Source organism: Poecilia formosa, unplaced genomic scaffold (assembly GCF_000485575.1).
Source record: "Poecilia formosa unplaced genomic scaffold, Poecilia_formosa-5.1.2 Scaffold471, whole genome shotgun sequence".
Classification (NCBI taxonomy): Eukaryota; Metazoa; Chordata; class Actinopteri; order Cyprinodontiformes; family Poeciliidae; genus Poecilia; species Poecilia formosa.
In genome coordinates this window covers 77,833-89,298 of record NW_006800410.1, presented here as the reverse complement: position 1 = coordinate 89,298, position 11,466 = coordinate 77,833, and the positions used below count along the sequence as shown (strand labels likewise).

The following is an 11,466-nucleotide window of genomic DNA, read 5'->3' as shown; positions in this document are numbered from 1 at the left end:
AAGTGAGCCGCATTAGCTCCTGGAGATGTGACGTCAACGCCTTAGGTGCAAAGAGCCCATAGGTGCCTGCCATGCAATGCATAAGGAGAGCATTATGCATTGCTCTCCTGCGAAGAGCACTGCGAAGCAGTCACTGCTGTCCTTATGCATTGCTATGGGCAGGCCCCAATTAAAAATAACTCACCCTGAATTACCATGATAGATATAATGTATGTAATAAAAGTCATTAATGAAGGGGAAAAACTCAACCCAGAAGTAAGTTTATGTTGTGCTATGGACTGAAAAAACATATTGGTTTAAACACAAGGGTAAATAATTGGTGGTGTGGTTTAATAGTGTTCTGATCATTATGTTTTCCTTTTTCAGTTCAAAGATGCCACGTAAAGAAAGACGTCAGAAACAGAAAGGATCTGCCAGAAGCAGCCAAAGGTAGTGGATTGTTGACCAACTGGGTCAGAACCAGAACCGCAGGTAAGAACAAAATTAATAAAGGTTCTTACCATGATCAACATGCAGTTTTTGGTAGTGAACAACATATTTAATATTACAAGGCAGCTGTTATGTTAAGATGTACTAAATCTAGGTGTATATCTCACAATTTGTAATTTATCATTGCTAAACTCTGAAAGCTGTGTGACTTTAATATTCTGTCCTAGAAGGCGGTTAGATGTGCCATTTTTGTTTTTTTGAGCACCAGCCCCTTTAGTGGCCTCTGCACGGCCCTAGGAGGTCCGGCAGGGGATTTCTCAGGTGTTCTGTCAGATAATCATACCTGTCAGAATAGCAAACATGTCCTCTGTCCGTGACTCGGCACTGAGCTAGCTGCTAACATTAGCACTCTGAGGACAACCAGGCTAGGGCATAAAAATAATATATTTTATCTTGCATATGAATGCTTGGCTTTCTAAGTAACTAGGGTTGCCACCTTTCAGAAATTAAAATAAGGGACGCCCACCATGACGCGGGGGACTCTCAGGGGACGTCCACTGCAGTGATGGACATTATTTTATGGCGGTGTTTTTTGTTTTTAAAAAGTGATCCATAGAGCAACCGTTCATGCATAGTCGGTCAGAGTACCCCAAAACTGTGCTCCAATCAGAGCAGCATACCTTAAAAACACATTTAATTAAGCAAGTGTAAAAAGTATTTGGTGAACTACTCAAGTACTGAGTAACTGATCATAACACCTGATTTAGCCTGTCTGTCTGTGTTACCCAGAAAGCAGTTGGGCACAATATCGCAACACCGACGCCGTGAGTGAAACAATGACTGGGGCAGCCGACTATATGAAGTACTCGGAGATCATTTCTTTATTATTACACATCCACATTTGTAGAATACAGAACAAAATGCGTCCCATATCGTATTAAATGTAGGGACGCTACATTTAACAGTCAAATACGGGACGATTCCATATTCTAAGGGACGGGTGGCAACCTTAATTGTTAGTTTCTCCCCCTCCTGCTTTTAGCTGTAGATTGTTGATCCACTTTTCTCCTCTTTTATCGGTAAGTTTTTTTAAATTAACTCCCTTGTGACCAACTACCTTAGAAACACGAAAATAACGTTCATCTTTCTCTCTGTTAGAGCGGTTGGAGCAACCGTAAAGGACTGAGACTTTAGGCTTTTGGATTCTGGATCAACTGAAATAAATGGGCTGCATTTACTTCCTGCCCTCCGTCTGCATTGGGTGGTGTCAGTGCTACGTCATCTGAAACCCAGCAATAAAACATTTCCTGGTTTGATTTGTACAGAGCTTTATTTCATTTCATTTTCCAGTTGGTTAAACATGTTGCGTCCTTTCTGCTGCAGCTGGATGAGCCAGACTCGTTTTTCCTGTTTTTGTTTACAGATCATGCAGCATGACGCGAAACATCTGAGGATTCTGCAGCGCAAATGGCTCTGATGCTGCAGCGAAAATACCTGGTGCTGCAGAGCAAAGACCTGGTGCTGCAGAGCAAAGACCTGGTGCTGCAGAGCAAAGACCTGGTGCTGCAGAGCAAAGACCTGGTGCTGCAGAGCAAAGACCTGGTGCTCCATGTTGAAAAAGAGGAAAACTCTCTTCACTGTGACTCGATCAAAGATCGGCTCAGATCAACTTCTGGAGTGACTGAACTCCATTGCAGGATTAGCATCTAATAGCATTCAGCTTCTATGCACCATAAATCTGGAACAAACTTCTAGAAAACTGCAAAACAGCTGAAACACAGAGATCCTTTAAATCAAGGCTAAGCTGGTGAGAGCTGCTTCCGATTAATAATCACCGGAACATTGATTTTGATGATGTAATGTTTGTTTTTAGGACTGGCAAAATAATCAATAAATCAATAACGGAATGATAAATTAAAATCAGCTCAATAATTTCCATTTGTTGTTTTTCTCTTTCTGCCAAAAACTGGATGATAAAAGTCTTCAGTCTGCTGCTTTGGCCTAAATAAACCTTCATAATTCGTTTTATTTATTTTGGATATTAAAATGTCTTCCAGTTCCAGTTTAAATGTTCATTAGAATTTAATGTTTAAAAGTTAAATAAACTTGATCGATTGATCGATTGCAGCTTTCCTCGACCCTTTCTGAAGTTTTGTTCCAGTGTTGGCCGTCAGTAGAGATTAATTTATGAACACGCTGTATTAATGTTAGGATAATCTCTGCAGTCAGACGTTTCCCTGAACGGTTCCTCAACACAAACACAGCATCTGCTGGGAGCATCACGGCTCTGGGATCCTGACCATGTTTTTATATGAATCAGGCATCAAAACAGAAACTCCTGTTGGCTCAACAAGCCATCAGCCGTTACCGTGACGATTCTGATCACATGTGGGTTATATGGTTCCAACAGACAGCGGATCACAGCCAGTCTGGGTGCGTTCACACTGCAGCCTGAAGTGACCCAATTCCGATTTTCTTTGACGTAATGCGACCTGTGTCTGATCTTTTCATGGCAGTGTGAACAGCACAGGTCGGATTCTTTTTCGAATGTGACCCATATCTGATACGTATCCAATTCAAATGCGACCTAACGTCCAGGTCGCCTTCATCCGAACTGAAAGTCACTGATTCCCAACAAATCTCACTATTCTGTGTCCTGATAAGCGCAAGTGGGAAGAAAAACAACAACTTTGATGGACTATAATGAGGATTAAGTTGTTAATATGCTGCTCCGGCTGGACAACAACTTCAAATGTGTAAGCTAAGCTCCACCGTTAGCCTCCATGTTTACTTCCGCAAACACTGAGCACTTCTTCTTTTTATAGCGGTTGGCAGAACACTGAGAACGCTGACGCTATGGCGCCCTCTACTGCGCATGCGGGACACTTTCAGGTCGTTTGTCTGTTCACACTGCAGAACGCATACAGGTCGCAATTACCGTCAGTGTGAACGGCCCAGCAAAAAAATCGGAATTGCCAAAAAATCAGAATTGGGTCACTTCAGGCTGCAGTGTGAACGCACCCTCTGAGATGGAATAACATTTATCCACTTTATGAAACACAAAGACGACACATGCAAGAAATTTGAACATAAAAGTTGGTGCAAACACATAAAATATGAAGTGGAGGAAGAAGATGAAATATTTAAACTGCCAGATAGAATTTTAGCAAATTATTAACTTTAAATATTTAAAAATAACACATTTTTCTGGGACATTAGTCCTCTAATCCTGTTATTTGTAACCGTCTTTATGTGTGTCTGAATGTCCAGGTCAGAGTTCATCACTACAGCCAGAATTTTTTCCTGATTTTTTCCACATATATTTCACCAACACATTAAAACTTTTTAACGTGAGGATAACTCACTGATGTTCCTGGAATCTGAAAACGATCCGTTCTCTTTCCATCCAGATGATTTAGCCAAACAGATTCAGATGTTTCTACATTTGAAGCTGATTCTGTGGCCTGACAGTTTGCCCTGCTGCCATCTGTCTGTCTTCCTGTTTCCTGTCTGTCAGCCGCTGAAGTCACCAGGTGTTGGTTTGACACAAACCAACAGGCTCAACATTCAGAGCCTCTCAGAGTCAGAAGGCAGGAAGAACCTCTCCACTCAGAAACTTCTTAAAAACACGCTGAAGACGCCCACCTCCAATGAAACCCAGTTTATGACGTCTGCCCCAATACATCTTACTGGTCCCGACCCAGTAAAGGGTTCTGGTTCTCTTACCTGCTCAGGTGAGACGCGGGTCGGTGAAATGTGTCAACAGTAGAAACTCCGAGTTTCATGTGAAGGGTGGAGGCTCCAACTTTACAAGGTGAGACCCCAAGCTCCGCCCACTGCAACTCCTCCGGACTGCGTCAGGTTAGCCACGCCCCTAACCCTCTCTCCGCAGTGCTGCATTCAATGCTACAAAAAACTCAACAACTTTCCAGTGACTTACTGAGTTCATTTGGTGACATTTGCAATAGATTTGAATGTAAAAGTTGGTGCAAACACCAAGAACATGACCTGACATCAAGTGGAGGAAGAAGATGTAATATTTCCACTGCCAGATAGGATTTTAGCACATTTGTAGTTTTAATCATATTTAAAGAAATTATTTAAAAATCAAGTCAAGTATCTCAGTCTTGTTAAATCTATGGATATTTAGGAGTTCGACTACTTCATTAAATGCATAAAATAAATAAATATATTTTCCAAATTAACCATGTAATAGAGAAATAATTTATATGTATGTTGAGACATCTATTACTTTAATGCTATTGAATTGTTTTTATTTAAAGGATGACAAGTCTATGTCGAAAATAAATAAACAGTAAAACAAAGATCTGGAAAGTAAATAAGGAATATAAATAAAAGAAATGTTAATGGATGAAATATTTGAAATTAAATATTTCCGCATTAAAATTAAAAATACAATACATGAAACTAACACAGTATGTAAAATAAATTATACAAATTCTTTGTATACAGAAAATAAATAAGAAATATAAAAAATAAAACATAAATCAAGGAAATATTTAAAATGTTTCTGCGTTAAAATTAAAAATATGATAAATTAAACAAACACATGTAAAAACAGTTTATAATGTAAAAATATTTGCATAATTTATGGCATCAGAACAATGTGTAGGTTCGGATTGCTGGAGTTTTTACTCCCCTCTACTGGACGGAACTGAACACTGCATGTCCTTATATGGTCACCAAGTGACATCCAGAGGGCCCCGCCTTCTCCCGCTGGCTGTGACCGGGGAAAGCTTGAGGGAATCAGGATGCAGTCAGCTCAAAGAGTCGGTCCGACAGCAAAACTCGGACTTAACGGTCCACCTTGGAGATCATGATAGGAACCTCGGGCTTCAGGTGAACCGGGCCGACATGGACTAAGCGGAGCGGACAGCGAGTCCCGGTCCAGTCCAGGGTGAGTGTCCGGAGGTCGGAGGCTTTGGAGCAACTTTGAGAGGAGGAGCAGCGGAAACTTGTTAGCTCCGCTGCTAACTCCGCGCAGCCTGGAGGTTAACTTCAAAACAACTGAGACCGAGAGGAGGATAACCGGTTCTGGTCCGGGAGGTTCGGAGGTTTGGGTCAGTTAGCGGAGCTTAACACAAAGTTCTGGTTAGTGATCAATAAATGCTCCTTTAACACTTTAAATATGTTTACGTTAAGTTATTGGTGATCGATAACTACCTGTTAGTCATCACAATGATGCCTTCACGGACATTCGGTGCTTTTAACTTCTCATTTCTGGACAGTTTTAGCTGAAAAATAATTTCCTTATTGCAAGACTACAAGCTTTTACACCTTTTAATGTCAAACATTTAACAATAAAACCAACTAATTTTGACGTAGTTTGTTTTCATTTAACCTAATTGGCATAGAAAACATGGTGTAAGATGTAAATACAGATTAAACACTCAATTTATTTTTATTTACTTGTTTTATTGACTTTTGATTCAAACAGGTGAGTAAGAACAAATTATTATTTACAGTGACGACCTGGTGGGGAAGGAAGGACATTAATTTGAGTTATTTATTTAAAAAAATGTGGGTTCATTTTTCAGTGTCATATTTTCACCATGTTCATTCATTCATTTGTAAATAAAATATAAATATAAAGCTTTAAAGTAAATATTCAGTTAGCAAGCTAACTAGATACTGAAGTATTTAATTAGCAAGCAGAATATTTAGTTTCTAACTAAATATTAGGTTTTCAAGGTAACTAGCTCCAAGATAAATATTTACCTAACTTAAATAGGGTGAAATTATGACATTTATGAATGAATGAAAAAAATGGAGAATTTTTTTTTCTCTTTTGACTAAATAACACAGATTATTATTGTTAGTTTTTGACTGTGTAACTTTACAAATGGCGACTTTCAAACTTATCTAACATTTCATTAATAATCTCCCTATTATTGATGTGTTACGTTTCAATATTTTAAGCTGTAGGATTAAAATATTGACGTAGAAGCAGAAACACCTGAACCAGAAAGTTTGGAGACATTTTTCTGTCAACAGGAGAGAACAACGCTGAAAACTAACAGGAAGGCTGGCGATTCTTCATCTCATCAGGAGCTCTCTTTCCTACTAACATGTTTTTTTTCTTGTCAGTTTCTTTCATGCGTCATTTATTTATAAATTCAATTTAAAAAGTTTTAAATTAAATACTTAATATTTAGTTTGCAAGGTAAATATTTAGCTCCAAACTAAGTATTTAATTAGCCAGCTGAAGGTCCCACCAGTAAACACCTCAGTTTGGACTTTGATGTATAAACGTGGATAATCTTTTACTTCCTGTTGTATTCTGCAGATCCTGCAGGAGTTTTATTTCTTTGAAAAACTATTTATTGTTCAGAATCAGAACCAGCAGGTCAGAGCTAAAGGAAAACTGTGAAAGTGAACACCAGACTGGAGCTAAAGATGGCATCATCCAGTCTGATTGGCCTGTGTTTGGGTCTGAAATGCAGAGTTGATGGTCAGCAGCTCCTGTTTTATCAGCTGCTTCAGTCCTGATTCGCGCTGCAGCCATTGGGGAGGAAATGATCTGGAGGAAGTCTGCAGGCCGCCGCCTCCTGCAGGCCGGCTTCACGGATCTCTGCATTATTAATCAGTGACATGATTTCCATTTGGAGGAGCTGCTGGTCCTGTAACTGGAGCCAGGTCGGCCGGCAGCCATCGCTGCTGCGGCTTGCAGTTTCTGCAGAGCTGCAATGGAAACAAACCGTTTCCCTGCAACCTTCAACCTGGAAATAAATGATCTGAACTCAGTTCAACCTCAGATAAACTGAATGAGGAACATTCTTTTACCAAAACCTCTTTAAAAACTCAGGATGCATTCAGGAACAGCAGCAATCACACTGAGAGCTGCTGTTCTTCTGACTTCCTGTGGAGGGCGCTCTCAGGGTAACTAGTTACTAGATAACCTGGCTAACTATTTAGCTGCCTAACTACATATTTAGTTAGCAAGCTGACTATTTAGTTAGCAGTAGTTGGCTAAATAGTCAGAAGCTAAATATTTAACTTGCTAACTGAATATTTAGCTTGAAGCTGTTTCCATCCAATTGTTGTGCAAATCTTAAGCTAGCTTTAAAAATGTTGCAAAAAGGAAAATGAAGAAAATGTGAATTTTGCGCATGAACCAGAGAGGCTTGTACCTCTGGTAAGGCACAGACCCAACTTTGGATGGGAAAGTTCGCTTTGCCAGACCTAAAATCCTAAAAACTGCTGTTCTGAATTCCACCAGCAGGTTTTAAGGTCAAAACCTGCATAAAATAAAACTATCATATCACCAATTTATCGCTCTCGCAATATCACTGCCTTGACTGCAGTGTTAGCTTAGCTTAGCCTAACTCTGTACTTACTTAAGGCTAATCATGTGAGGAATATGCTTGGTGTACTTAATGTGCTATAATACTTTTTGTAATCGCAGTTTCGTACATTTCTATAAAAAGAATTCTATGTAAAGAATTTGGAGAAATTTTATCATATAAAGATGGAATTCAAACGGAGACAGAGCGATTTCAAATGTAAAAAGTTTGTCATAAAGTTTAGGAGATTCTGGGACCTAAAAGTTCATCAGTGACATTTTAGGTCAAAGGTCAGACCTAAGGTGTTGCTGTAAACTGATGGGTCAAACTTCTGGTTCCTGCCAGGCGGCGTCATGGCGGCACGGTTTCTGGACCGCCTGAAGCGCTCTCTGTTCAAGACCGGCCCGGGCGCCGACCCGGACCAGGAGGACGGCGGCCCGGAGGGCGAGGGGCGGGGCTTCAGCGAGGAGCGGTGGGAGGCGGAGCTGGAGGAGGAGGAGTGCGTGACGGAGCGTCTCCGGGGAACGCTGTGCTTCGACGACGGAGAGCTTGACGGCGAGGACGGCGGCGAGGCGATGGACAGCGACTCGGACTTCCTGGGCGAGTCGCTGGAGGACGGACTGAGCAGCACAGGTCGCCGACACGTCGGGCCGTTTTCTGAGAACCGACGGTCCTGGTTGGATTAGGCGGCGGTCCGAGCGTCTCATTTCCTGTCTGTTGTTTCTCACAGACGCCAGTCCGGTGGGCGTGTGCCCCGGCGGCCCCGCCCCCTCCTCCCTGCTGACCCGGCATCTCCAGGACGGCTGGCGGACCCTCCGCGGACTCGGCGGGTCGAGTCCCGGCCACGGCGTGAGGCGGCTGGCGGACGGGCTGCTGTTCGAGGTGACGGACGCCAGCGTGGTTCAGGACGGCGCCGCCAAGTACGTGGTGAGTTCTTCCTCTGAGCACCGACCCGACGCATCACACAACATATCGCCAGCCCGACCCGACTGAGCCGGTACTGTCCTGCAGCTCTACGCCATCCATGTCATCCAGTCCGGAGGCAGCGACAAGATGCCTGCTGTCATCACCCGCCGCTACTCCGACTTCCAGCGGCTTCACGCCACTCTGAGGCGTAACTACGGCAACCAGATGGAGCGCGTCTCGTTCCCCCGTAAGGCGCCGCATCGTCCTGCTGCAGGAAGCGGTTCGGGTTTGAGCTCTGACGTCTCTTAACGTTCGCAGGAAAGAAGCTGCGCAGGAACTTCACGGCGGAAACCATCGCTAAGCGGAGCCGGGCGTTTGAGCAGTACCTCTCTCACCTGTGTTCGCTGCCCGTCCTGCGGGGGGCGCCGAGTGTGCGGCAGTTCTTCTACCTGAGTGACCTGCAGGCCGGCCAGCTGCTCATCAGGTGAGAACGCTGCTTCAGCTCCCATGATGCACCACTGCTTGGAACAACAGACTTTATCTGAGGAAAACACACAGTAAGAATTCTGCAGGCTGCTTAATTTGACAAATTAAATAAAAATATTGTCAATAAGATGTTGCCATCTTTATCCTGCAATGCATCTTGGGTAGATGATATATGCTAGGTGCTGTGAAGCTAGCACCGTCCAGCCAGAACAGGAATTTCTACGTATTAAGTATCGTTCAGGTGTTAGCTCCTGCTAATGGTGTTAGCTAGACTGGGGTCTTTAAATAAAACCAATGTTTTATTTATAGAATATTAGTGACCTGGGTAAATAGAACCTGACGGCCTCCGTAGGTGAAAATATGACAAAGATAAACAGTTTTGTCATAAATGTGATTTCTTTAACAGTTTTAGGTTCATAAGGAAATCCAGTATATTGATGCTAACATGTTCAGCTAGCGGTGGACTCCTTAAAGCTCACAGCAGCTGAGAACTACTCATGATGAACCTGCAGGAAAATTCAAGCAATAAAATTAATCTGGGCGAAACTAAATCAGAATCTGGATCCTGGTCCTCCAGGTTTTTCCAGACTTTTCCAGGTTTTTCAGGTTAACTGTCTGCTTTTCTTCTTGTTCAGAGCCGAACGTTTCCAGGAGGCTTTGGGTCCGCTACTCAACGCCAAGAGACTCCAACACAAGCTGGGCTGGGCCAGTTACCATGACGATGAGACACAGGCCCCGCCTCCAGCCTCCTCCCATTGGTTCTTCACCCAGGTGGGGCTGGCTTGTTGTTTCCAGGAGGTGGAGCAGCTGGAAGAAGCTCTGGAGCACTGCGACCTCGCCCTACGCATGCTCCTGCCCCCTGAGCCGCAGGACAAGCCCCTCCCTCTGCAGGACAAGCCCCTCCCTCTACAGGACAAGCCCCTCCCTCTGCAGGACAAGCTCCTCCCCTTACATCCGGACGCGGCGCTGCAGTCTTTGGCGCTGCCGCTGCTGCAGGTGGTGATCCGTCTGTCGTGGCAAACAGGAAGAGACAAGCAGCGGTGGGAGGAGCATCTGCAGCAGCTGGAGGGGGCGGGGCCAGATGACCATGTGACCATCAGGGACTTCCTGGTCAAACACAAACTGCAGGAGAGCAACGGCGATGGCTGAGGCGGCGCACAGCGGGAAGCAGAGACTCCTGAACTTTATTTTGCACATCAAGTAGAAAAAGCAATAAAGTGGGAACAGTTTTTGGTTTTGGATGGAAATGAAATGTGATCTGAGCCGCCGCCCTGATTTAGACCCAACATGGAGGACGGTTTGACTGCTGCTGACAGAAACAACGCCGCAGTTTCTCCTTCTGGGAAACGACCTGAAACCTCAGCGTTTCACTTCAGCTTTCAGTCAGACCACCTGACTCTGATCTGACTGAAAACAGTTCAATGGCTGCTGGGCGACGGCGGCGGCGCCCCCTGTAGGATCCCCAGCCTTCAGGCAGATGCCTGGCTGCAGTTGCCACGGAGACCCCGAATGATGACTGGATGTTGGACAGAAATAGATGTGAGGATTGATTTGCATCAGCAGCTAATGTGACAATCTGACGGCTGATTGGTGAACAAAGGATTAAAGGAGGGAGAAAGTTCACAGCATCATTCATTCATATGAATGAATTTAAATGTTTACTCCATAAATCATAACACAGCAGTATTATGACTCCATAAGGCGGAACCACATCCATAAAGCTCCGTATTTCAGTGGCACATTTTTAATCAAAAACATGTTAAAGTATCAGAAAAGTTTTCAAAATAGATATAACTATAGTTACTGAAGCAACAGTCCGCATTGCCGGCAGTAAGTCGGGCTCGTTTCCAGTGGGAGTTGGACTCCGCCAAGGCTGCCCTTTGTCATCAATTCTGTTCATTACTTTCATGGACAGAATCTCTAGACCAGCCGAGGTGTTGAGGGGATCCGTTTTGGTGGCCTTAGGATCGCATCTCTGCTTTTTGCGGATGATGTGGTCCTATTGGCTTCATCAGGTCGTGATCTGCAGCTCTCGCTGTGGAGCGGTTCACGGCTGAGTGTGAAGCAGCCGGGATGAGGCTTAGTGCCTCCAAATCCGAGGCCATGGTCTTGAGCAGGAAAAGGGTAGAGTGCCTTCTCCGGGTCAGGGGGGTCGTCCTGCCTCAAGTGGAGGAGTTTAAGTATCTCAGGATCTTGTTCATGAATGAGGGAAGAAGGGAGCGGGAGATCAACAGGCGGATTGGCGCAGCGTCTGCCGTGAAGCGGGCGCTGTACCGGTCCGTCGTGCTGAAGAGAGAGCTGAGTCAAAAAGCGAAGCTCTCGATTTACCGGTTGATCTACG

At 44.0% G+C, this 11,466-nt stretch overlaps 2 protein-coding genes across 3 annotated transcripts in view; one reads left to right on the top strand and one right to left on the bottom strand.

Moving 5' to 3' along the window:
• The window catches only part of LOC103156227 (deoxyribonuclease-1-like 2), an 18,205-nt gene extending 13,944 nt beyond the window's left edge, over window positions 1-4,261 (bottom strand). For both annotated transcript variants that reach the window (XM_007578206.2, XM_007578208.2), the window contains exon 1: window positions 4,156-4,261. The gene's annotated coding sequence lies outside the window, so the exon portion shown is untranslated. The remainder of the gene's footprint in view (window positions 1-4,155) is intronic.
• A 744-nt stretch (window positions 4,262-5,005) lies between these two features.
• snx21 (sorting nexin family member 21) lies at window positions 5,006-10,801 on the top strand. Its single transcript, XM_007578205.2, has 6 exons — window positions 5,006-5,347; window positions 8,079-8,366; window positions 8,464-8,660; window positions 8,745-8,886; window positions 8,958-9,123; window positions 9,761-10,801. The coding sequence occupies exons 2-6, from the start codon at window positions 8,087-8,089 to the stop codon at window positions 10,272-10,274; spliced, it is 1,299 nt and encodes a 432-aa protein (XP_007578267.1). The 5' UTR covers window positions 5,006-5,347; window positions 8,079-8,086; the 3' UTR covers window positions 10,275-10,801.
• Window positions 10,802-11,466: the final 665 nt, after the last annotated feature.

Excerpts from the sequence above, each read along its gene's own strand:
- snx21 (XM_007578205.2), top strand. The coding sequence starts at position 8,087 with ATGGCGGCACGGTTTCTGGACCGCCTGAAGCGCTCTCTGTTCAAGACC. Across the intron at positions 8,661-8,744 it reads ACGGCGCCGCCAAGTACGTG|CTCTACGCCATCCATGTCAT; the intron begins GTGAGTTCTTCC and ends ACTGTCCTGCAG. Across the intron at positions 9,124-9,760 it reads GCCGGCCAGCTGCTCATCAG|AGCCGAACGTTTCCAGGAGG; the intron begins GTGAGAACGCTG and ends CTTCTTGTTCAG.